Here is a 27577-nt window from a genome sequence, read left to right as displayed (position 1 = left end):
TGGTTTACTCTGGGGATGTCATTTTGTTATTTTAGAAGAGTAAACGACAGTTCATAATCATTTTGTTGGATCTTTATTAGATAATTTGAGGTCTTCAATGCCAACAAAAAACTGAAATCATTTGATTTAAATTTACATGACATAATTGAACAATTTACAGTCAAGATGTAGCAAGATGTGTTCTAATATATTCTAGTTTACAATCTGCAGCATTAACCCAGTTTTGACACACCTGTTGTAACCTTTTCTCCTCACTAGAGCGGAATATCAGTACTATTCTTACAGTATAAAACATCTGCCTTTATGACACTGACATTTTCTTACAGATTTCTCATTAAAACAAAAGCATAGTAAGTTACTGCTGATAAGAGAACATTTTAGAAACGGCAGTGGATAACTGCATTAAAAAATACATATATATCTTGCAGCAGCTTTACTTGAACAGTGCACTTCACACAGGCATGCAAGAACAGCAATGATAGTTACAACATCTCATAAAAAAGGAATATAAAAATAACTAATCAGATTTGATTTAATTGAGAAAGCACTGGTTGACACAGAAAACTTAACAGAATAATGCATTAAAAGAACAGTCCTTGTTTGTGTGAAGAATGAAGAACTATGACAAAATACATACAATCAAATATTTTGAACAATCAAAATTTTGCCAAGATTAGAAAGAATGCTTAAATAGTTCCAAGCAAAACATAAAGTAAATTATGGCTTTTAAGATTTTTAAAAAACCTAAAGAAATGTATTCTATAAACACATCATGCTATAAGATCACTTGAATGAACCTGGCATTTCATGTATTCCTCAAAACAAAGTGAGTGTTGATATGATCAGAAATGGGATACTGACTACTGATACTGGGATACTGATTGCTTGAACCTTTGCAGGAAAGACAAACATTTGCAAAGATTTTAGAATATGTTCTTTTTGGTGTAACCATGTCAAACCTCCTCATCTATAAAAGGGATGTCAAGGTCTGAAAAACGTCTCTTGCCCTGATTGCCAGCAGAAACGGAGGTGGCAAGGGATTGGCTCTGGATGACACACATGGACTGGACTCCTTCTCGGCGTGAGGTGGAGCGGTTTTGGTTTTGTTCCTCTGCAGGCTCTTTAATCCCTGTTTTGGGATCATGTGTTGGATCAGGTGGTTTAGCAGGTTTTTCTGGTTCAGAGCTGTTCAAGGCAGTGTTTGCTGAAAGAGATGCTTTGGATTAGCCACTGGGGACTATATATATTAACACATTTTTTTTTTTTTTTTTTTATAAAAGCAGCGGTGCAAACCCGTGGTTAGAGAAACAGCAGGTTAAATAACTAAATAATCAGGTTAAATAACAGAAGCTCACCGAAAGAGCAGCAAATCCAAGCCCTCTTTAACGCAGAGCATGCGAGGCGTCCAAGCATAATATAATTAAAATGTCCTGTACCTCAGTACTGACCTTCCGAGTCCAAACTCACAAAATGGTCTTCGAGTAGACTATAGGAGCTGACTAATGATTCTGAGTCCATGTTCTCAGCATCCGAGCTATCCTGGTCAAGCTCAGGCAGTCTGAAGGCCAAATCGTTTCTAAATGACAAACAGAAGATGTTGTGAACTGTACAACAGAGGTACTAATAATTCTCAATAAAAACATTAGCACAAGCCTAACCTATGGCCTTGGACAAAGGTTACTGAGGTTTGAACATAAGATCAAAATGCACATGTGAACTGACACTACTTCAATATAAATTAAGCACTAGAAACAAATAACAATTTGTAATTATTTTCCCAGGAGCAAGAATAATTAACGCATGAAAAAATGTTAAACAATCATTTCTCAACTTACTTTTCCTTCTTAATGGACTTGATTCTTTCAAGCAGGTCCTTTTCGATTTCAAGGTTGGCTCCGTCCACTGAGGAGATGTCTGAACCTGATTTTGGCCTATCAAATATCTAAAGGAAAATGAGATCATGAAATCATGATAAGTTAGAGCCATGAGGTGTACACTATTAACTGTTATACTAAAAGGGCTAATTATTAAGACTTGAAATGGCACATACATTTAAGCAATGAGGTACGTAAGACTTCCCTCCATTATGAATAGTTAACCACTATGTGTCGCTGGTTGTCTACAGCTATGACAGTATTCAGAATAGCACAGTCTTGAGTGGTTTACTTCTTGTATAAAATGGCTACCACATACTAAAAGTATTAACTACACAATTTTTCAGATTCATTAAGAATAACATTAGAATAAGTATCTATTTTATGTAGTATATATATCTTTCCACTAGAAGATTCGATCCGACATCTAAAAAAGGTTCTCCAACTGCAGCATGGTGATCTACTTTATACAGGTGTGTTCGGTTACTATATTGCATATTTTAGTATACCTGAAAAAGGGGTTTTAATAATGGCATTACATCATTTCGATGCTATAATACAAGTTTTACTGTTCTTGAAGTGTGATATATGTTTTACACTGCTGGTTAGATAAACTTTTAAATGCTCTTATTACCATCAATGTTGAAAACAATTTGCTGCTGAAATTTTTTGCAGGAAAGAGTTATATTTTTTGGCATTCTTTGATAAAAAAAAAAAAAAAAGAAGTGTATTTTGCAACCTAGCATGTCATGGTTTTCTTACCGTGTTCTGCCTTCTGAGCTTGAGCTGTTTAATGGCCATAGCTTCTGCATTTTCCAACTGCTGAATTTCATCCATTTTCTGATTATAGCGCCTTGTTTGCTCATTAATCAGAATCTCCACACAGCTGCACATAAATGTTAAGTTAACCATAAGGTTCATATGTGAGGCAGTGTAGTCAAATTTGGCAAAATGTTGGCCTTTTTAAAAAGTGTCGGACAATTAACAATTAAACGGTAATAATTAACAATTTATCTGCTTACGGAATTTTTGTATTTTTATTGTACCTTTTCCTATCAACCACCAGCATGAAGTCAAATTATACAAATCTAATCATAAAGAATACAAATAAACCAAAATCATTCTCACAGAGTGGTCTTGTTTATGTCTTTCATACTGAGAAGTGGGTCAGAAGAATCTGGACAGCGTAGAATGCAGGGCGCAAACACGATAGCCAGAGAGTTAGTGGACATTCGATTGTGAGCTTCCTCTTTTGCCACTCTAAATGAAAAAAGAAAGTACACAAGTAGTGAGGCAATGCACAGGTTGTCTAATATTCGCTTTAGTCATTTGCAATGGTTCCTTACTTCACAAGATGAAAAATTAGCCTTTCGAGAGTAGAGAAGTTTGGGGGCGGTAGTTCATCCAACTTTCGGTAGATAGCACGCAACCTTTCAGATGCTTCTGGCAGATCTGGAGGGGAAGAAAGCGTGTCATTCTTCCTACTATATGTGGCATTCATGTTAAGCCTTCACATCCAAAACTGCATGTGGTGAATAACCTACCCGCAGCATACAGGAAGTCATTGTAGAGGCTGTATGTCATAAGTGGGTCGGGTAGCTCCCGTAACCACTGTTTGACAAGGCCGGTGATTGTGTGGATGGGGTAGTCGTCAAAACTGACAGCTTGCGGATCTGGGGAGATTAAAAAAAATTTAATGCGCAAAGGTTAAGCAAAATAGATTATATTAAACAGTAAGCACATGCCAAAAGGTTGCAAAACTCAAAAAAATATTAATTGATGAAAATTAGAACAAATTTAGCATCACTTGCTCCTCAGTGGATCCTGTGTTGTGAATGGGTGTCATCGGAATGAGAGTTCAAACAACTGAGCAAAACATCACCATAATCCACACAACTCCAGTCCATCATTTAAAGTATTTTTAAAAGCTGCATTTTTGTAAAAGTGCTTGATCTGTGCATATTTCGCTCCCGATTCAGACAAGATGACCTTTTCTGAAGTTAAAATACATCTTGATGCACCGTTTCTTACAAACAAGCACCTTTAATTTCACAAGATGTTAACTGATTGACTGGATTAGCTGTCTGAACTCTTATTCGGATGGCACCCATTCACTGAAGTGTAACCATTCGTGAGCAAGCTATGTAAAGATACATCTCTGAATTTAAACTATTCCTTTAAAAAAAAGAAAATCACTTGAAGTACCCTCTTATTTCTAGAGAGCAACACACATATAGACAAGGTAAATAATCACACAATCAATTGAAATCACACGATTACTTTTCTCTAATAAGTGATGAAGCTCTTTGGCTCGGCAGGCTGAGCCAGATTTGCGGTAAATGCCCTCTGTGTACAGTCCATTCATTTCAACATGAACCAGCATCTTTTCCATGACGAATGGTACGGAGTCAGCTGTGCGGACCAGGGCACAGACAGGTACACCAAAGTGGAGGTTCTGCTCACCATATTTCTAAATAATGGATACATACAAATAAACTGTAACTATATGATCTAACATCTTTTATTACAAACAGAAATCAAACTTCTTTGACTATATATGCTATCATGTCAGCAGGGTTGAGAAGATGATGTGGCAATGGTGTGTTAGTGATGGGCTACGTAAAGTAATATGACAGCAGTGCTCACCTTCTTGTCAAAGTGACCTGTGCAATTCACGGTTATCTTGCTCATACACTTCTTATGACACACCATTTTACAAGCTGAAACAGAAAACATGGCATAAAGTACCGCTGTCTGGATACTTGTCCATTCACGTATTTTAATGAAAAGGATGGTAGATACTTACAGCTGCACATGAAGGCCTTTTCCATTCCCCATATAAATGAGGTGCACTGGTCACATGATTGCATAATGGTCACCTGGTATGTGCTAAACAAGTGACCCAGTGGGCTTTTAGTCTTAAAGACAAGACAAAAGTTATTATGGAGGTTAAATAAATATTCACATTATACGTCATAAATATAAATGTGTTTTTGGGTCACAAAAACAACTTACACATGTATCTCTTTTAGATTTTCTTCTATTCCTCTCTTTAACCTGAAAATTAGACAGAAAGACACACAAGCTAAATGAGGAGTAGTTTAGGTCGGATTAAGATTTTTTTTTCAATGAAATTGATCAAAAGTATAAAAGTTTTTTTTAAGAACATTACAAAATTAGCAAAACTGGATTCAATTGGGAATTGTATTTTTTGTGTAAATCTAAAGTCCTCTATGGAATTCTGCAGGCCCAGATTCTTCAAAGATCAGGTGATATCTTGCCTCCTCAAAAAAGCACAGCTAAGCTTCTGTGGAAATCTTGTTAAGTTACCTTACAAGGCTCTGCTTCCAGTCGTTTGAGCTCTCCCCTGATAAATCCATCCAGAACTGACTGAAAAAGATTCACCACCAGCGGCACCTCAGATGCTTTCTTCATCCCTGCAAGACTGTTTACCTTCGTCTGGTAACCTGACATCAGGGCCTTATAACCAATATTGGGATTCTTTTGGGCAAAGGAAACAGGTCATTTCATACACATTCACAAAAAATGAATTTTATCTACTGACCTTGTGAAAATATGATGAGAGTAAGGTTATATAGATGAGCACAGATAAACTTACTGATATGGAGTACATGCTTTTAATGGTGTCTCTGAACTGTGTGGTGGCTAAAAAGAAGATTTTCTCTGTTTCCGAGAGTTCCTTTGTGCGGGTGCTCAGATCATTCATCTGGATTCAACACCACATCAACAAATTAAGCACTTAAAAGTCATGACAATCAACAAGCTATCAGGATCTGGGACTTTGAACAACTAGGGTGTCAAATCCAACTTCAGAATTAAAATCAAAATGCCTTTCAAAAAGCTGATGAAGAATATAAACAATCACCACAAACCTGATTTCCCAAGAACTCATCCAAATGGCGAAGTTCATTACTGTCAGTGATTTCTCTGTCCAGCGAAGCATTCCACTTCTCCTGGACACGAGTAGCCCGGCTGATTTGAATGGTGGGATTGCGACGAGGTCCAGGAAAAGTGGCTGAGTTCTTGACATGTGTAGAATAAGATGCAGAGCCACTGGCTTTTGACCCGAAGAGAGAGGTAAATGAGAGAAAAAGAGCCAAGTCATTGCAACTGAAACATTTACTCAGAACTAGCCTACTAAATACATTTTTCTTAATTTATTTTTTATCCATTCATTCAAATATTTAACTAACACATGAACAAATATGAGTCTGGGAGAATAATTCAACCTAGATCCTCTTTTTCTGCTGATGTCTTTGCCGTAGTTATATTCCCATCCTGGGGTGTCTGACGCTTCTTAAAAAATTGTAGGATTCTCCGCCTACAAGATATAAACAGAACAATCGAAATTCAACTGAAATTCAAGCAACATACTTATATGCATCTTAAAATAGACAGAAAAGGACTGATCACCTTTCTGGTGTGTTTGATGGTACAATTACTTCTTCACTTGTCCTCCTTTTGATACTAATGCACGCATCAGTTTCTACAGGTGACTGGATCTGAAAGTTCACAGCAAGTTGAGAGGAAAATTATCATGAAATTGCAGGGAAAAAAACAAGTGGTTCACTCATCCAAACTCTCAAATCAAATTTACACATAATTTGTTTTTATAGTATATATTTCTTTGTTCCCCATAGTCCCGCCACACTCAGATCAGCAAACCAGCAACAGATAGTTCAGGAAAAAGCAAGACAATATTCAAGCAGATGCAAAACAGCAGTTTAGCTGACAACCCTTTAGTGAAGAATGTTTTCCAACAGTAATGTTGACCGACAATGCAAATTGATTGGGATTGATTTCCTCAGATTAATGCCACCACCAACCTCCCACACTGCTTCCCAAGATCCATGTTGACCTTTTTTGCTATGGGTTATGAAATTTTTGCAGTATTTCATACTGCTGTGCAGAATGTGTCTTGCTAAACCTGCACAAGGCCTGACAATTATTAGTAAATTAATGAAAATGACCGTTAAATGAATTGGCAAAGCTCTTCAGAGCCACAGTATCTGCGAATGTGAGATGATTCTCTTTGGTGAATAGTAAATAAATAAGAAACTAAAACCTCACAAAACAGATACTGGAGCTGTTAAAGCTTGAGGTCAGTTTTGAGGAAGTGAGTGTTACAAAAATGTTATAAGGGATAGTTATATCTTAAAGTAAAGGGATAGTTCACCTAAAATTTTTAATAATGATTGGGTTGAACTATCCATTTAATATAAAATAGAATGAGTTTATGATCAAAAATATTCTAGTATATAATGTTATTTAAGACCCAAATAGTACTATAAAAGATGATTAAATCCCTGTGAAGATACTAATTTTCGAAGTCAAACAAACGTCAAAAGCACTGGTCAGTTTTTTGTATATGGAGTCAAACATTTAAAACATCTGCAACTCAACCACCAAAACATTATTATTCTTTTTATATCTATTTGCTATATTCACTCATTATAACACCTGGCAGCAGCCTCAGTGTGTGTACAGTGTCAAATGAAACAAAAAAGGTCAGAAACCAGCTTCCAGTCAGAAATATCCAAGAACAGGATCAGCCTGGTTTCCGAAAAAAAGTATTTGAAATGTTCAATTTCAAAGCTAATGCCGATTCTGAAGGTATGAAAGCTGTTGCGTGCAAAAGCAAGGCCCACAGGAGCTCGAATGGTCCCTTTGTAACTGGGACAGTCTTTTACCACAGTCTCCAGTTCCATGCGGACACTGGACTGGTTGGGAGTGGAGGGGCTTATGGGAGGAAGGGGAAAACTCCAGTACTCCGTATCGCTTAGATCCATTTGATCCCACTTCAGCCCACTGCGGGGACGTGCTAGCCGACGTTTGTGCCTGAAGTTCTAACGGGATTGAAACATAGCCTATGATATGTGAACCAGTTTAGATGAGGTGGAAAAAAAATTACCTGTACCTGCTGATTAAGTTATCCATAAACACTGTAAAATAATTAGTGCAGCATCTTTGAGATTCTCTCAACATACCGGTACACTACCATTCAGAGGTTAGTGGCTGGTGTGATTTTTATGTAAACTGTACATATTTTTTCTTATTTTCAGGATTCAATTTATCTATTTAAACTTTTGTAACATTATAAATGTCTTTAGTGTCTTTCTTGATTGATTTAATGGCTTCTTGCAGAGTAAAGTTATAATTTTTTTTCTTCCAAAAAAAAAAAAAAAAAAAAACTTAACCTAAACTTTTGAACGGTAGTGTATATGATGGTACACATCTGTTTTTGGGGACAAGAATAAATGAAAGTAAAACATTTCCTGGAGTTCTCGTAACATTTTTGATTTAACAGACTGACCAAAACTAATTTTTGAACAGTACCTCAGTCTTGGATGATGAGGCCGAGCTGTCTGACTCTGAAGAACTCATTATGGACACATTATCCAGGGACTGGGAAATGCCACATTTCCTATCATATGAGAAACCGTAACAAATAAATGAGGAATAATCAGCCAGGAATTACTGCCTGAAAACTAAATATACATCATAACATGGCTGCTTAAAGGACAAATTATTATACACAAAACATTAATGATGCAAGCAGTCAAATACACAGTTTAATGTTTTTTTTTAATCCTTTACTTATAAGTATTTATTTAAAAAAAACTAAACTCTTACCGCAAACCCGATTTTCTCTGGTTCTGAAGTCGTAGTATCTCAGCACTGACGTTCTCCATATTTGGCACTTCACTGCTCCTCTCCTTCCATTTCTCCTTCCATTTGTCAGGCTTCTCCTTCAACCTTGTTGGCCTGTTTTGACGTTGTAGCTGTACAGCATTTTGAGTTTCACCAGAAGCACTTTGGCTCATGTTCACAGGAAACGACACAGGCCGAGGGAGGCCTGCATGAGATGGTGGTTCTTCTTTATTGCCAGTCCTGCCTTTATCATCATTAATGGATCGGTCCTCACTGATGCTGAGTTGCTTTTTGATTCTAGTGGGTTGTACTGTGACTTTAGGCTTGGTCTCTGTGTTTGACTGCTGGCTCAGTTCCTCGGTCTTCTTTCGTTCAGGTGTGCGGGATTCATCAGGCAGTGGAGGCTGTGGCTTTGGCTGACTTGGCTTCTTTTCCTCAGCCTTGTTCAAATTGCTCAGCTCTGTCTGAGATCTGAAAGAAAGATCAAAATGACTAATATTGTTTCACCTAGAAGTAAAAAACCCTCAAAGGTAACTTGGACTTACGTTGGTGCTTTGAGTTTTTCTAGCTGCTTCAGATATTCCTCTCTCTCCTTGGACCTTCGCCAGGCAGTCTGAATCACAATAGCTGCTCTGCTTCGGTATGTCGCACGCAAATAACGCCACGATCGCTGAGGAATGAGAGAGGAAACTTCTGCTCAGGTACATTATCATTTATTGCAGTTTCGCAACCAGGTCCACAAACCGTTAAAGGCTCATGACAATTCAAAATTAAAATAAATTACACAACACTGCATAACAGCATTTCATACTGTAAAATGAAAATCTTTCATGTCTAACACAGGATGAGTATTAAATACTATTGGTTTGTTTAAAACATTTTAAATGCATACACAACTGTTTAAAAGCTTGTGGTGGTAAGAGTTTCTTATGTTAATCAAGGAATGCATTTATCAAACATACAGGAAAAACAGTAATATTGTTAAATATTACAATTTAAAATGATATTTTTTCAAATGTAATTTATTCCTGTAATACAAAACTAAATTTTCAGCAGTCATTTCTCTAGTCTTCACTGTCACATGACCCTTCAGAAATCATTAAAATGCCTAGCAAGTAAGTTTTAGCTGACTTTCAATCATAATTGAGACGCACTGAAGATCTGGTTGATATCCTTTCAGATAAGGTTATATATGATTGTGTTAAGTCCCTAGGCAACCCTTGAACAACCAAATGAACAGTACCTGAATGGTTATTATTCCTCTCCTCTCTCGCAAATATTGTTTCCTCCTCAAACAGGCACGGAACCATCTCTGCAGGATGATGATGCGCCTCATTACTTCTTTATGAAGGGCTTCTTGAAGAATTTGTCTTTCTGACTCTTTCAAGAACACCTGTGCACATAGATTGACAGTAAATTATGGAAAGCTGGAAAATGATCTGAATGACAAAATGCAGATTGTGAGTACTTCTGTAGTGAGGAGTGCAAGTAAAATAAACCTTTGTTCTGCCAATCTGAAAACTGGATCTGGGTAATCCCATTTTGGTCAGCAGGTTGGTGATGTCCTGTTGAGGGGTTGATATTTCCTTTGGCAGCAGCACTCTGAACTGATCTGTAAACTCCTGCAGTGACATTGTAAAATAAGACATGTCTGTTTAAATCAAAATATGAAACGCATTTGCACTCATGGTTCCAAAATGAATTGTTTCACAATAACAAATCTTAAAGGAGTAGTACACAATGATTATTTACTCACCCTTGGGTCATCCAAGATGTAGATGAGTTTGTTTCTTCATCGGAACAGATGACAGAAATGTTTAATTACATCACTTGCTCACCAATGGATCCTCTGCAGCGAATGGGTGCCGTCACAATGAGAGCATAATACGAGCAAAATCTGTGTCGATAGTACATAACAATGCTTCTTCCATTAAAAAATCCATTTCCTGTTCTCCTCTTACATTAAAATCCTCCAACATCTTAGTTTAGAACTGCCTTGGACTGTTTTCACTGGTAAACGGTGCTTGATCTGTGTATATTTCTCTTTGATTCACACAAGCTTACTTTTTCACTGGAGAAAGCAATATTGTAGGTAGAGGTCTCATATTTTAGCCTGTAGCAACTATTTAAAGTTAAAAAGGTGTTGATGATGCTTTTAGCTTCATAAGACATAATTTGATGGACCAGAGTTTTTCCAGTTATTTGTTTTTATGAGCTGTTTGGGCTCTCATTGTGACGGCACCCATTCACTGCAGAGGAATCACTGGTGAGCAAGTGATGTTCCAAAACAGAAACAAACTCATTCACATCTTGGATGGCCTGAGGGTGAGTAAATTTTCAGAACTATTCCTTAAATAAAACGGTTATTAAATTAAACTTATGCATTTAGCAGATGCTTTTATCCAAAGCAACTCGCAGAGAATTCAGGCTAACATTTTTTATCTAACATGTGCTCCTTGGGAATCGAATGGCACAACCTTTTCCGCTGCCAATGCAATGCTCTACCACTGAGCCACAGGAACACTTATTAATCAATTAAAACAAATCAAGCAATCAAATTGATCTCCAAACAATTGCAAACAACTGCTGAGAAGTCTTCATATGAAGAAGAAACTAAGAAAATGAGTCTATCAGAGGAGTAAGGTATTGATTAGGCATTAAAAAAAGAAAAAACTATTTATACCTATTACTGGCATACATTCCACAGCAAACCACTTTATAACTGTTTCTTAATCTGTCCCTTTTCAATGTTTTTAATCCTATCAATGTTTTTTCATTAAAATGAAATGCCTTTATATAAGTATTAAGGGGAATAAATAAATTGGTTATATAAACAGTTCCTTAATAGTTACCATAAAACTGCATTAAATTCAGATCCCTAATTAATAACACTTGATTAAAAACGGTCCATACAGTATTACATTACCTTGAAGGTGAATTTTGCTCCATACCCAGACCTCCTTATCCGAACCGTCTGTAGCATGCCTGTGTACCTCAGCTGCTGAAGGACTAGAGCGTCATCAAAGTGAATTTCCCTCTGTAAACACATTCACCAGCATTGTTCTGTATACATGATCTTTGATCCAATACACAAAACGGATAAATCGTAAAAACTTACAATAGCTCTCCACCATACCTTATCACCATTTGATCGGATACAGCGGACAAAGAACGGTTCTGCTTTCCTCAGGGTTTCCAACAGCTTGCTTAGAGATGCCTGGACAGTTTAAGGCACGAAAGCATGTGACTCACTGATTCGTCCATCAGCATCCATTAAACCCCTGCAAATCATATCAAAACCTCCCCACAGCTTTGGGGGTCTGAACCTTTTATCTCATTTACAACTACCACAAAAGAGGCTTTCACACAGAGATGGAACAAACCGATCCATAAGCCCTCTGATGAAGCAGCTTATGCTTTCCACACTAAGATAATAATAAAAATATTGAACCTGGAACTGAGCGCTGATGCTTGGAGGTTTCTTCTTGGTGTGCAGATGAAGCAGAGACCTGGTTGCCCGGTTGTGCTGCGTCAGGCCCATAATGAATTTCAGAGACTGTGAATCTATGAGATTCTGTACAGAAAACAACACAATAACATTTAGTGGAATCCCTCGTATTTTAAACCAAGGAAAATGTATTGCATACATTGCACAGTAGAAAATATACATTTTCTTCATTTTATGCATTTAATCATAAAATAAACTTTTCTTTATTTACATTTTCGCCCATGTACAACTTTGGATATACCTGAACTAAATTTAATTCTAAAAAAGAATTGCATAATTATTGTGATTTAAAGGCATCAAAAACATTTTTAAATATTCTGTTTTTTATATAATAAATATTTATATTAAGATGCATATAAAAATATATTAAAGCTGACAAGTATCAAGCATACATGGGCACTTCTTAAATACGGTTAAAAACAGCTTGCCTTACCAAAACCACTGCAACAATAGGTTTTGTTGAATTAATTTACCTTAGGAATTAGCTGCTTGTGTCTGTTTGGCCTGTTCTTCCTAGATAGTAGTAAGATATAATTAAGATTTTGACTGAAAATAGAAATATTTTAAAAACAAAAACAAAAAAGGGAAAGAATATTTGATTTGATTTTGAAATGACACATAAGCACAAGCTCAGAGAGAAGTGGAGCCGCCACGAACAGATGGTCACAGAACATGTGGCCCACTCACTGAGAGAAGAGACGAGACTTCCTCACAGAAATTGTGGATAGACGCAACTTTTGAGGAACTTCACCACCAAACTGCTTAAGGGATTGGAGGACTTTGGCATGCAATTCCCTGATTGACCCCAACCCCAAATCAGAAAAATTTAGAAAGGAAATAAACACAATAAAAAGTAAACAGCTGGAATTAGTCAGCCCAATCACCCATTTCACAGAAAAGGAATCCAATCAAAAAGGAAATCAGTTAAGACTCTTAATTCACAGAAGGAAATCATCCTCAGATGCAGAAGAACCCAAACCTCGTATAAAGATCCTTAAGGTGATGGTGAACTTACTTCTTATTTTCAAATGTTGCAAAAATGTCCTCAAATGCTTCAAGTGGACCCTCTTCAGACCGATCAAAAGAAAAGTCAATCAAAGTCCCCTGGCTGTAGAAATGCATTTAAAAGCAGTTAAAAGGACATTTTTGTATAGATCAAATATATATATATAAAAAAACATTATCTGCCATAAATCAAGAAGCCCCACATCTACAGGAACTAATCCAGTCCATTTACCTCTTCATCCTCTCTACCACAGTGCTGGGTCTCCTCATTTCCCCAAGAGAGAGTCTGGAGTAGCGCCTGACCTGATCTGATATGGAAACAAACATGTTCAAATCAATGGTAATCCACTTCTGCAGGCTGTAAGTAAAAAGGTGTTAGCAGATCGCATAGATGTTACCTGGATGTTTTTCTGTCCAGCTTCGCCCAGCCTCGTTAAACACAGCCAGTGTACGTATGATGGCCCGAAGGATGCCCCACCTGAACACAGCCACCGGATTGGCCCCGATCAGCTGCCGCAGGTAACTGCACTCACTACTACGAAGCAACGCAACAATATCCGGCCTCATGTGGTCCGTGTTCTTCTCTCTGAAGTCCTATAGGGCAGGAACATCACAAACGTTATTCAGTATTGTTTTCCCACCATAGACAAATGATTTGTTTCACAACTACACTCTTGTGCAAAGGGAAAAAAACCTGTTTCAGGGTCTGTCCCTTTACCTTTATCTGGTATTTGACCTTGCCAGCAAAATGCTGGATAACAAAAGCTGGTTCCCGCACTGGGGTTTGCACAAAGAACGGATTGTCCTGGTGCTGCTGCTTAAACTTCTCTAGTAGAGTGCTATCTGTGGCTCGAGGAAAACTAGGGAGGGAATGATATAGAATTTTCATTACTGAACTACTCGAAACAACATAATGAAAGATTGGCTGTGTAACAATTCAGATTCTGTACTGTCCATCCTAACTCATATGCAAGATACTATTCATGTAGTGGATCTGCAGAAGATATACCTTCTTCAGTGGATTTTTACAGCATGCACACGCTTTTAACAATTATTAATATACATTCTAATATTATTTGTTGTATACATTTACATCCCATAATAAGGAACTAAAATTCTATAAGTCACTGTTGCAAAGTAGGTCCTGACCTAAATGTTCAATTTAAGAACTAAAACACTGTAAAACCTAAGTAACTGTACTTTAATATTACAATACATGCAATAGGACTAAGGGATTGAACTCACTTGCTCTCTTCATCCAGCAGGTAAAACAGTCCGGTGGGTTTCTTGCTGAAGAGACTGATGCAGCCAATGTTGTCGGGGTAGTCAATATTGTGCCATATGATTCCTTCTGCTCTGTACTCCTCCTAAAAAGCAATGCAAGTGTGAGGCATATGCTGCAGAAAGTCCCATCCACCACAATTAGTGGAGAAATCAATCAAAGTACAACTCCACTCACTTGTTCGAGTGTAAATATGCGCTGATTGCAGTAATACTGTAGTTGTTCATTGGCATAATTAATGCAGAACTGTTCAAAGCTGTTTGTCTTGAAATCTTCAAATCCAAAAATGTCCAGAACACCGATGGATAAGAACTGTAAGGAAGAGAATAATTTTATCAAGTACAACTTCAAAGCAGATGCTTTCAGTTTGCCAAGTCAAGCCCTTCCATATGAATTGTGTACGTTATATGTAAATATAATATCACAAACGAATTACACACCGGGACAGACTCCTCCAAATCTCTCTTGTTTAGTAGAGCATGGTTGATTCGCAGGACAATCCAGTCAAACAGGGCACTGTACAGAGACTTGGCCATAGAGTCTCTGGCAGTGATGGCCTAAAGATGAGTTTCATTATGAGATCAGCAGATTTTTACAGTACAGAAATTAAGAAACAGAGCCACCTCATCAAACAGCTGACTTCTTGCATAAAGTATGACAGATAAGCATTTAACACATGATGAGTCGATGAATGGATGGTGGTATAGAGTTGACAAATGTCAGTAAATGTACCACCTAACACATAATAGAAGTATTCACCTCACTGAGGCTATAAGGCAGAATCAGCGTGTCATTAGCAGTCATTGCTTTCCTTGTAGTCAGTGCTCCCACAAGCAGCTCCACTTTAACCTGTCATTGAACAGGGATGATATAAAAAGAAGCATTCAAACAGAGAATGACAGGAATCTGTCACCTGATCTAAAAGACTTTCACAGATTGTGTAATCCTTTAAATGACAAATCAAATCAAAATCAAAAAGGGGGAAATGGGTAAAGGATTCTGACCTGAAAATCTAAAAGAAAAAACCTGCTAAGAGTCATCAGATTTCAGAGGTTTTTGATTCTACAAAATCCACTGAATATGATATGTGAATGCATATTTGGTAATCACTTCGTAATGACAATACTATTTCTTAGCAATGTAGTTGTGATGTCCCAGATGTCACTACAAAGTTCGTATTTCCAAAGAACTGGGGGGTGAGGTTTACTGCCGAGTGTTACAAATCAATGTAATTCTGTTTTTTGAGTGGTGTGCCACACACAATAAATAGAAAATATTTGAAGCAGTAGGAGAGAAAGAAGTTCAGCCTCTTGTGATGGATTTATCTTGAACACTAAAGTAGCCAGTGGTACCTTGAGTAGGTCAGAGATAGCAGAAAGGACAAAATCAGGCCCAACTTTAAGCCCCTCGCCATCATCTTCTGGTTCATACGTCACATTTCCCAAGTACAGGATGGCAGAGAGTACAGAGAATATCCTGAAAAAGACAATCATTGAACTACAATACAGTATGAAGTAGATTTATAAAATATATTTACTTCCACAAGGTGCCTTAAGAAATTGCATGTCATAATGCAGTGGAATGTTTGGTTCTTTTTTCAGGTAAATCGAATGACAAACTGGAAAAGATCTCGAGTTAACAGGTTTATAGAACCATATTTACATAAAGAAACATTGCTGTTCCTTGGAAGGGAGCTCATAATGATCTAAATATGTCACGTCTGACATTGCAGTACTGCATTCTGTCGTCATGGCAAAAAGACCACAGTGCATATTGCAAGTCTTGATATATTTTTTCACTCCATGACAAGCGCAGACTTGTAGCAGAGCAGAATTCTTCATTTATTAGTCACGCAAGCAGCTGGTAAATTTTCTGCAGTGTGACTTTATCCTTCTAGGAAAAAACTAATTAGAAATCATAAATCTTATTCATACTGTAGTAATCTGTACATATATTTACTATTTATGGGTATTCGTTAATGAACAGTTCCGTGTTTTAAACGGAGCTAAATAAATATTTCAGATTACGTAAATTACAAAAATTTAATTGAGGTCATTATAATTAGAATTTCTTATAATTTAACCTCTGTGACAACTGGTCTAAAATAATTTAAGATTAATTAACGTCATTTCCGACTGAATGACCACCATAATATTTTACATGAAATCACTTCTCACTTACTGCTTTTTGGTGGATGGCAGAAAACCAACCATCTCCATGGCCTGATGAAGTCTCCTGAATTCATGTTTCATTTCTTCTTGATCCTCCACAATCGGGATTTCCTTTGAGGGGCAGAAAATTAAACAATTAATGTTAACAGTTTTATAAATAAAATTGACAGGTCAGCCCAGACTATGACTATGTTTATCAGGATAAAAAAAACTGACAAGCTTAAGCAGAAGTCTCTATTTGCTCTCGGTGTGATCTCACTTTTGCCCAAAAGACAATCGAGAGCATCATGAACACTTATTGAAACTAAAATGGCTCTGTTAGGGAACACTGATTCTCTGAGAGTTACTTCTTTGAGGTAGTGGTATTGTTCAGGACGCAGGAGCTTGAACTCCTCTTTCTCCTCTTCTGAGGCTCCAATCAAAAGGTAGTAAAAAACATGGTAATTCCTGAAGGTCAGATAACAAATACACACAGAATGTATGTTGTTGTGATACATTTCTCACATTTCCGATTTAAATGTTAAATGCATATAGATAATGGTTAACTATTTTTTTATTTTACCTTTCAGTTTTTCCTCTGGACACTAGGCGGCTTTTCTCTAGTAAGTATTTCTCAACCACAGCCCTAAAACAGTGAACAAACAGTTTTGAATCAATACAGATCAATGGCATGGAATTTATGCAATTATGTCCCCAATGGATGTTCTTTTCTGCCAGTTTTCTAAAAAGAAGGTGCATGAGATCAACAAATGTTGTATGGTGGTTAAGAACATGAATTAGTAGTATTAAATAATAACTATAAGTTAACATTATCCTCACAGGATAAAATGCATTAGCATCAAGTTCAGAAAATCTCTTTTGTGGCTGATGAGAAGCTGTGGGAGCTCTGGTGTTTGACGTAGAATGGGCAGAAGTGCACAAATGACTCACCCTCTCACAACGCCGCTCTCCAGATAATTCACTTGAATGAACTTCCCAAAGCGGCTTGAATTGTTGTTGTGTGCTGTTTTAGCATTTCCAAAGGCCTGAGGAAGCCAGAAAGGAATGCATTAGAGAGGAAAATTGTTTTAAATCCCACACAAAGATATTTCTGACTAAATAAAAAACAACAAATGTTGACAGACAACTCTTGTGCTGAGACAAATATGGCCTGCCTAACTCAATCAGTTCAACCAGCCTGAGAAAAAGGTCAAACAGAAAAACTGGATCTGAAACCACAGCCTGACCCTATTATTATTAGCTGTTCAAACCACAGAATGTAGGTTGTTGTAGACTACAAAAGAAATAAAAAAACCATTTAGTGGGCAGCACAGAGCTTATTTTATATCAACCTCAGGCATCACACACAAAGGAACACATCTATCTTAGATGGCTTTGTTTCCCAGTTTAACTTGCTTGTTGATGTAGTTAATGCTAATATATGTGCAATTGTCCTCCCATTCCAGTTAAAAGCAATAGTTCACCCAAAAATGAAAAATCTGTCATAATTTATTCAACCATGTCATTTAAAACTCATATGACACTCAGTGACATACAAATTAAGATGTTTTAAAGAATCTCTGAACCACTCTTTCTGATGCAATGAAAACACTATAAAGTCTTATTTACAACTTATTTGATACATTTAAATCTTATGATAGCTTTATGAACCAAAAACATTATTCAGTGAACATGTAGCTCTCTTTTTTCCAGAACAATGGCAGATAACGGCAGTTTTTGAGAAGTTATATCTGATATTTTGTGCCACAAAAATGGAAAAGATTCTCTAGACAGACTTTGGCATGTGTAACATGTAAAGACAGGCTTGCTCACTGCTGCCTATTGATTCTCAATATGCGCATACTTTCAAGACGATCTCTACCATTACCATAATTCAGGACTATATCCTGATGTACAGTTGTTTTAAACATATAGCTTCCCTGTTCCACTTCCATTTTCAAAGGAAAATGAATACTGAGGAAATGCATGATTAGAAAGAAAACTGAATGAGCAGTTACATCTGTCAGATGTTAAGTTTTAATCTGCTGGCCTGACTGAGCCTGTCATGACATGCTGGCGTACACTGACTCGTTCTGGTATTCTGATGAAACCAACGCCCAGGGCTTCCACATAGGACACAAAACAGTTCAGAGTTAGCAGCTCAACAACAAGAGGGAGATCAGGTGCAACACTGCTGTACATCTTAAACAGCTGCTAGGTCTGCTTTCCCAAAGAACTCTTTCTTCTGTGAAAGGACAAAGGTCACAGGCGCACTCCTCAGATGCCATAAGAGCACTGACACCTCTCGCGGCAATCAAGTAAAAATGAAAACTGAATTGCAGAAACTCTTAATATCAAAGTTCAGTGAAAGTAAAAATTTAGTGCAAGTGCAACAAGTTTATTCTCAAAACATGACATGACCCAGTTTTTTGTGACCCATTTTTTTTCTCAAAAGCATCTGTAGGTTTAGTAGGTTTTCAACAGTAACCCTAAATATGGACAGTTTAAAAAAAATGATGCTTGCAGCATAATGCCCATAATTTCCATAGTGTAAAAAAAAAAACACAATGACAACATACAGCTTTCTTTTCTTGACCTTTTTTCAGAAATGTACCTCTTATTTTGTTACAAAAAAGTGGCCATTAAAGGAACACTGCACTTTTTTTGAAAAAAGGCTAACTTTCCAAATCCCATAGAGTTAATCAGTTGAGATTTACAATTTTCTAATCCATTCAGCCGATCTCCAGGTCTGGCGGTAGCTCTTTTAGCTTAGCATAGACCGTTGAATCGGATTAGACCGTTAGCACCTCACTCAAAAATTACAAAAAACTTTCTATATTTTTCCTATTTAAAAGTATTTAAGACGATGAAAAATGAAAAGTTGTGATTTTCTAGGCCGATATGGCTAGGAACAATACTCTCATTCTTGGCGTAATAGTCAAGGAACTTTGCTGCCTTACCATGGGTACACCTGAAAATAGTCTTCAGCAACTCTGTTATTGCTGCAACTACACACACTAGCTGAAGATTATTTTCAGGCGCTGCGTAATATCACTGCGTTTTCCATTTTCCGCCAGTCTTAGTACACTATGCAACTACACAACTGTCAAGTTTTAAATAGGAAAAATATAGAAACTCTTTGGTCATTTTTGATAGAGATGCTAACGGTCCAATCAGATTCAATGATCTATGCTAAGCTAAGCTAAAAGTGCTAACGTCAGACCCGGAGATCGGCTGAATGGTTTAGAAAACAGTAAAACTCAACTGATTAACTCTATGGGATTTGGAAAGTTAGCCTATTTTCTAAAAAGTGGAGTGTTCCTTTAAGGAGGACTATTTATTAATATCAGAGTTTTCAAATCTGTTTGAATACCTTAAATGGAACAATGCTAACTGGATATCGAATGAAGAACTCTTTAGGCGAGTAAAGCTGTACAATTGTCTACTCAAGGGCTAAGCTCTATGAACCAAAACATAAAACGCAATTATTGTGGTGGTGGAGTCTCGAGAGTTAATGCATAATAGATAAACAGTACAAAGAGTAAATAACACTACCATACAAACAATGTGCATATCATTGTGAGGGTTGTATGTGAACACAGTACACAAAGGCCTTGATGAAAGAATGAAGTGGGAAACAGGGACAGGTGTTTTTAATTCAACAAACCCAAAGGAGGATAACAGAACTCAGTAATATGAAACAACACTTATTTGTACCAAAAAGTCTCTAAGCACAAACAAGTTTGTGTATTCTTATACTTGGTCATATTTTTGTGTGTATTTTATTCAGGATTCTCAGATTAATAGAAAAGTTCAGAAGAACAGAATTTTGTTTATACAGCAGTGTCAAATAAACATCATAACTATGACTAATTAATGCATCCTTGTTGAATAAAAGTATTAATTTCTTAAAAAAATAAAAATCTTACTGACCCCAGACTTTTATACAGAAGTGTCATCGTGTACCCAAATTAATGCCCCAAGTTAACTAATGTTAACAAATGGAACTTTAAGTACTAAATTTGGGAGGAAGACTTCAATGATTCATTTCAGGAGCATGTTTCATTTATCATTTACTAAGGCACATGGGATCCAATAATCATCTAATCTATTCATTTTAATGTGCATCAAATATTAATGGTCACACGCAACTTCAGGCGTATGATAATAAAGTTTCACCCATCTCACTCTGCTTGCTTGTTCTGTTTTTCTATCCATTACACACAACTACTCAAAACATAACCCAATTTTTTTATAAGAAATATAGCCTATTTTAAACCAGCAATGCATAACGCAAGCTGCTTGTTCCTCTTTGCCATTTTCTTTATTTGTAAGCAATACTGCAGAACTGAGAGGGGCTGGGACGAGGTGATAAAAGAAAGTTTTTACGAAAAACAGAGAAGTTGCTCAACCTGTTTATGATCAGATTGAGAATCCCAGTAGGTTAATACAAGGCTGACCGGTGTGTTAAAGAGGGCGGGAAACCCAACGAATTATGAGTTATTTCCTTGAGAGAACTTCATTGGCACATTAGTAGAACTTCATATTAAATCCTGATAAGAAAATTTAGGAAGTGGATTATTCAGAGATATATACCTTACTTGTATTTAATATATACAACTCCTAAGAGTGCTGTGAACTAGTCATTCATCTCATTGTTTTGAGTATTAACAATGGCAGCACCTAAAAATATCAGTGTGTTGAAACCCTTAAACTGTGACTGAGAGTTTCATGATCTATAGTCTCTATTTATAGTGTACAAGGAGTCAGCGGTCTCCCCTTTTCCATGAGAGAAGCAGAGGAAGTGGTGTGAAAGTGCCCTGGCCATGTGACAAAGCAGAATGGTTTCTAGATCCTAGTTTGGCAATGCTTAAAGGGGTCATATGATGTGATTTCAAGTTTTCTTTTCTCTTTACAAGCTCTTGGTGCATAAAGAAGATCTTTACAGTTGCAAAAGCTGAAGTCTCAAACCCAAAGAGATATTCTTTCTCAAAGTTAAGTCAACCACGCCTTCCTAAAACACCTCGTTCAAATGTGCCCCCATATGTCTGTCACAATGTGGGAAGATTTGCATAACACTGCCCAAATATACATGCAAAGAAACAAGGAATAAGTTTGATTCTGGCTGTAGTATTGTTGCCACCACCGCTATGTTGTGGAGATGCTGTGCGTTTCATTGTGAAAGCGAAACTACTTTGTTTGGCCTTCCAAAAGAGGACACAACTAGAAATCAGTGGTTAAGTTGTATTTACAACACTGTTCTAGAACAGTTCAACCCAAATACTGTTTCCTGTGAGACTAGCCTACAATGCCGGTGACCGTTTCTATAAAGAGGGGCAGTTCCAAATTTGCAAAGAGAGTCTGGCGCTTCTGACTCACAGCCTGTAAGTATGTTTTCATATGTAAAGGATTTGCCACTGATGAAAAACGCAAGTTTTGTGCAGTGTAGGGTAGAGCTTGTTGTTTTTCGTTTCTCTGATCACAAATACAGACATGGTTTTGTTTATGCAGCACAACACGCAACGCATTAAAAGACTGTATTTTCATCAAGTCATTGTAATCAGTAATTGTGTCCCCAATGGATGCAACAAATGCCTTGTTTATAATGGGTTTCATTTTTTTTGTCCTGTGGCATGGCATCACATTTTGGTCACACGGTTGAGGTTTTCAGCAAATCACAATGCACTTGATAGCTGGCCAATCAGAGCACACCTTGCTTATTAGAATGATGAGCTTTGTAAAAATCGACGCGTTTCAGAAACACATTGCATTACACCAAATACAGTTATTTTTAGCAACATCATATGACCCCTTTAATGGAGAAAAGTGGAAACCATTCTGACACAATCTGTTGCACTAATTAAAGACAGTATTACATTTTTCATAGTTATCTTGCACTGTTAATAGTCCTCAACATGAAGAGCTCAAAGCGTGTTAAATACTATGACAGGGCAAGCCACTTCCTGCACAGAGGTCATCACTTCCGTTCTTAATAGGGACTCTTTATCAGCAAATCAAAAAAATATGAGTCAAGCAACTCAATACTAAATGACACTACAGTTACAGTCAAGATACAGACTGTAACTTTACAAAATCTAGACCCATGGGACAAAATTTAACTTAACTAAACTAAAATTAGAAACTGAAAAACTGAAGTTCAAGGCGATGTGAAAAGCACACAATAAAAATATGAAAATAAATTAAAAGTAAATTATTAATGATACTATAAATACTTTTCAAATAAAAACTTAGACACTGAAAATATTATTTCATATTGTGTAATGTGTAAAAAATGCTAGCTGTGAAATGAGTGCTAGCAAGACGTAGGACACAGTCTCACATTAGCCAATTACACCTACAACACTAACTCCAACGTCATTTCCACTAAAGAAATGCTGTTAAAGCCAATGCATCATTTGAGATGAGGTGAACATGAAAAACGTCTAAATGTGAAAAAAAATGTTTAAATACAATCAAGTTGAAGAAATGGTTTATTGCTGAGTTCTGTACAAGGCTACAGCTGCCGTTCAACGGACATTATCATTGTAAAACATCAGGGTCTCAACCTAACTTGCTGTTTTGCATCCTTTCTTGGTTTCCGATTACAACTACAGCACTATCAGACTTCAAAGTAGAAAATGAAATCTGATAAACCTCAAACCCACAGCAGAACTTACCTCAAGCACAGGGCCTGCCCCCAGGATGGTTCGCTCCACTCCACTTGTATAGCCCTTCTGGCTGAGGGCAGTCAGGCAGTGGATCAGGAAGTTGGTGCTTTGTGTCTTACCAGAACCACTCTCACCGGAGATGACGATGCACTGGTTGACCCGTTTGTTCAGCATTGTGTGGAAGGCAGCATCCGCGATGGCAAAGACGTGAGGTTCTAGCTTGCCCAGCGTGTGGTTCTCATACATCTTGACATATCTGGGATTGTAGATGGGGAGGAACTTGAAGGGGTTAACCGCAATAAGAATGTTGCTCGCAAACGTGTAGATCTTCTGCTTGTGGAAGCGATGCCGCAGGGTTCCCAAGATGCTCTCCTCCGTCAGCTCGGGGAGGTTACATAAATCGTCATATTCGTGGGGCTGTTGCGTGACAAAACCCCGATTCGCAAGTCCCTGAGCTACTTTCTCTTGCCGGACAGATGTCATAACGTGAACGGCATCATAGCTTCCCTCTTGAAGGGCGAAAAAGTATCCATCACTTTGAGGGTGCTTGTCCTGGGCCTTTCTAGGCCAGAGAAGGACTCTTTGAACAGGCTGATCGCTGGCTTGAAGGACCCACTCCTCTCCGCCATATTCCTGGACCTCCACAAGGACGTAAATCTTGGACTTGTCCAATTCAAGTGTGTCAAGGGCATTCTTGATGACAGTGGATGCTGTTACCTCCTTTGGGACCCTGAGGATGCAGCTTTGCCCAGGTTTGTCGGACAACCTGGGGTAAATTTGCAAAGTGCATACCGTTTCATCCTGGCAGCTTATCGTCTTGCCGTTAGTGACATTCATTCTTTAAACACACAGACATGCATCAGAATACCACACTGCACAGTACAGCATGATACGGATCTGGAAACACAAGAGAAGAAAGAATGTGAGTTGAAGTAGGAAACAGCAGTCAGACCACCAGTGTATGCATGTACACACTTGTCTAATTTTGGAATTGCAACAGTTTATAAATCAGCATAAACTGTGTGCCACAACTCTTATTTAATAAAAAAATAAGAAAAATGTCAAAGAAATTAATTTAAAAATTCAATTTCACTTTTAATGCTCAAGTACAGCGGTTCATATTTATTCATTTCTTTACACTATTTTTCTCTGTCGACTGGGTTGACTTTTCTTTCGGTATGATTACAAGCAAACGATGTTAAAATATAATGTGAAAAATAATATTGTCATAAACGTTCACAACATGGTCAAAACGTACAATAACATATTTTTGTTTTTAAAATATTTTTGAAATGTATAGAAAAATATAAATACACCAATACCATCCTAGCATAGCATAAAGAACTATTTAATTGTATAGTCAAAATAACAGTGTAATAGAAACGCAAACGAGATAAAACGTCATGACGCGTTTAAACGACAGTGACAAACTGTCTTTTTTAGAGTTTAGAAAATCAGACGATAGTTATCTTTCAATGGACTGCCAATAAAAAACAATAAGTACATTAAATACCAATACCAGTAAACATACCCGTTTCAAAACACGCTCGTTGTGTTACGGAGCGGAGTCATTTCCAACATGGAATAAATCCTGCCGTGCTTTCCAGATAAAACTTCCAGTGCTTCAACTACTATTTAAAGCCGTCCACCTGCATTACTGTCAAATCGGGCAAGATAAACCGAAATATACTACACAGGTAAAACAGTCACGATTCTGTAAACGGCACAAATGACTAACACCGAGAAATGTTCAACGACAAATAAGGAAGAATACTAACTCGCCTCCAGAATGTTGACGACGCTGGGCGGCGTGTTACTTCCTGACATCGTAGCGTGTTTTAATTGCCGATGAAATGTGTGATGACACGCCGCCCTCGCCTGCATTCACCCCGCCACTGCAGCTGCCTCGCGCTCACGCAGGTAAATACACCTGTAAATACATCATACATCATACATCCAGCAGCCTACCCCTCTCAAAAGTCATTGCTATATTTGTGATTATGATCGTGAGGGATGTATTTATTTATTTAAATAAAAAAAAAAGAGTCGGAAACAGGAAAAGTAAACGAAATAGTCATTTGTAACTTCACAATGCATGTTTGGTTCTCACCAGCAGGTGGCAGCATATAACACCAATTTCACCCAGCAAGGTGAGTAAGGGTCCCTCACTATTATTACAATGAGAGTATGTACAAAAACTTTTTTATTAATACTGTAAACAAATATTATTACCAACTAAAATGCAATTTTAATATTAATCCTTATGTGCTGTTCAGGCTCCTTTGAGATCCCAAATTATGTTTGCTGAAAAAATGTAATAAGATAAAATAAAAGTTACCTTCATCTAAATGGCATCACTTCGTCATTTTGTGCTAGTTCTACAAAAAATAAATAAATAAATACAATTGTGGAATGATTTCTGGTTGTATTTTAGTGTGACAAAAAGTCAGAGTCAGGATGTTTGGGGCCTGGAGACCCACAATTGAGTTTATTATTTTTATTTTCAGAATTGTCAAATAAAATCACAAAATCAGTCACAACGCAAAACACAAATACACAGAAATTAAGTGACAGTACTTCCACACATCCACATATCAAACACTGCCTCTCTCTCTCCCAGACACACACATATAATGTGTCAAAATTGAAAAAGGATTCAGTAGGCCTACCCAAAAATCCCAAAAACAAAAATAAAGAAAATTCCTTCATATAGTATTGTGTATCCATATATTTTTTGTTAAAAGCGTTTGTTTTGCAGTAGAAGACTGTCTGATCACAAGGGTTAATTTTAAGATTATGAATTACCACATTTAGATATATATTTTGAATTGTAATTTTTTTTTTTTTTAAAGAAAATCCTAGATGTTTTAACAAATCTGTCCCCTCTCCCTGCGCTAGAAGAAATGGCATTAATCTAATCTGGAGGTAAATGTAAAAGACATTTCAGTTGGAATAATTTGCAGTAATTAATCAATATTAATTAATAGTTAAAATGATTATTAATACATTACTTTAGATAACTCAGAAGCAGCCTTTAAAAATGTATGTCATAATGAAATTAACTATTGTGTCATCTTTTGATTACTGACGAGTAGTGATTTTTTAAATCAATGGTGTTATCAATATTGGACTGATAATTACATCAATAATTATATTGTCTGTCATTCTAACTAAACTATAATCCTGAACAATATATATAATAATTTTATTAAATATACATTTGATAGTCATGATAGTTGTCATGGAAGCTTAAGTATTATTATCAGCTCATCACTGGTTACAACATCACAGCAAACAAGATTATCAAATCGAAAGAGATGTGCGAATGGGCAAATTTATTTTCCGCTTGCTCAGCCACGCTCTTCCTTCCTCGTAAACTCTCATCTTCTTAGTGTAGTTTCTCTCTCTCTCTCTCTATTCGGTGTGTGGACATTGTAACAGCTTGTGAGGAGGAGTTCAAAGTGTTTGAAGCGAGAGGAGAATCACGGTTTACACTTTTAACAGCAGTTCTTTCAGTGAGCGGATGTTCTAACCACGAACAAACAGCTGCTTTCCATAGTAAAATGCTCTTGCATCTTAGCAACATATAATATAAATTGCACTTTTGACTAGAGCTCTCTCTGGTGGTATAAAATGTTAGGATTTTTTGGTGTGTTTTTTCTTAAAGAAAAAAAATATACATTACTTTCATGAAATCACCATATGAACCCTTACTGAGACATTTCAACACAGTTGACGGTGAAGTAATTGGTAATGGCAAATTGTATTTCTCACCAATATAGATAAGACACCAAAATTACTTTTATCTTGAAAAAGTCTCTTTGACATGGGTGAGAAATGGCTTGCATTAAAGAACTGCGTGTGTATATATATATATATATATATATATACACACACACAGGGTGGATTAGTGTAATGTGGGACACCTAAGCTTCAGTGTGTTTCTCTTCTTTTACAACATTAAACTGAACATGATTGATGTTCAGTTCAAGCAGGGGTGTCAAGTTGTTTTAATCACTTGACTTTCTGGAAATTATATGTCAGGGATCTAGGAAGGAGGACCCAACTGCAGTGAGATATAACAAGATACAAGATGGTGAAGTGCACTAGATACCACAACAGGAACAGCTAGGGAAGGCTTCAGGAAACAACTGGCAGAACACTTTGGCAGAGGGGGCAGCAAGACCAGGCTGACGGAGAAGACCACACAAGGTACCATAGAGCAGAGCTCCGGAACTTGACCACAGACTCTGAGACAGACCAAATGCCAGGCAGGTAGAACCAGGGCAGGACACATGGCAACAGGTCAGGAAGTCGAACACAAGACAGGACAAAGCTCCACAAAAATAAAAATTTAACTCAAGAAGGGGGGTGGGGGGTGGGAGGAAGAGTGATAGATGCGCATGCATGTATGTATA

General features: G+C 37.1%; 1 protein-coding gene across 6 annotated transcripts; it reads right to left on the bottom strand.

Annotated features, from left to right (window-relative positions):
• Positions 1-54: 54 nt before the first annotated feature.
• Positions 55-25014, bottom strand: myo9b (myosin IXb). 6 transcript variants are annotated; one of them, XM_026205118.1, is made up of 42 exons: positions 24942-25014; positions 23169-24056; positions 17443-17537; positions 17075-17137; positions 16860-16959; positions 16523-16623; positions 15694-15817; positions 15101-15190; positions 14782-14898; positions 14519-14653; positions 14305-14426; positions 13778-13919; positions 13458-13653; positions 13292-13367; positions 13070-13162; positions 12742-12849; positions 12528-12567; positions 11998-12120; positions 11683-11763; positions 11473-11583; positions 10046-10168; positions 9790-9939; positions 9092-9216; positions 8529-9017; positions 8232-8319; positions 7586-7741; positions 6309-6397; positions 6125-6216; positions 5768-5952; positions 5494-5601; positions 5205-5375; positions 4890-4931; positions 4681-4792; positions 4521-4594; positions 4155-4344; positions 3419-3547; positions 3221-3326; positions 3003-3134; positions 2637-2760; positions 1836-1942; positions 1449-1576; positions 55-1204 (listed from the first exon to the last, which is right to left on the bottom strand). In XM_026205118.1, the coding sequence occupies exons 2-42, from the start codon at positions 23994-23996 to the stop codon at positions 954-956; spliced, it is 5916 nt and encodes a 1971-aa protein (XP_026060903.1). In that variant the 5' UTR covers positions 23997-24056; positions 24942-25014; the 3' UTR covers positions 55-953. The 6 variants fall into 6 exon arrangements, with proteins under 6 accessions (XP_026060903.1, XP_026060902.1, XP_026060905.1 ...); XM_026205117.1 differs by lacking the exon at positions 24942-25014 and adding an exon at positions 24691-24935; XM_026205121.1 differs by lacking the exon at positions 24942-25014 and adding an exon at positions 24691-24935 and having other exon boundaries at positions 931-1204; positions 1437-1576.
• Positions 25015-27577: the final 2563 nt, after the last annotated feature.

Source organism: Carassius auratus, chromosome 27 (genome assembly GCF_003368295.1).
Source record: "Carassius auratus strain Wakin chromosome 27, ASM336829v1, whole genome shotgun sequence".
In the NCBI taxonomy this organism is placed as follows: Eukaryota; Metazoa; Chordata; class Actinopteri; order Cypriniformes; family Cyprinidae; genus Carassius; species Carassius auratus.
Note: the sequence above shows the minus strand (reverse complement) of the source record. Positions and strands in the feature narration are given on the sequence as shown.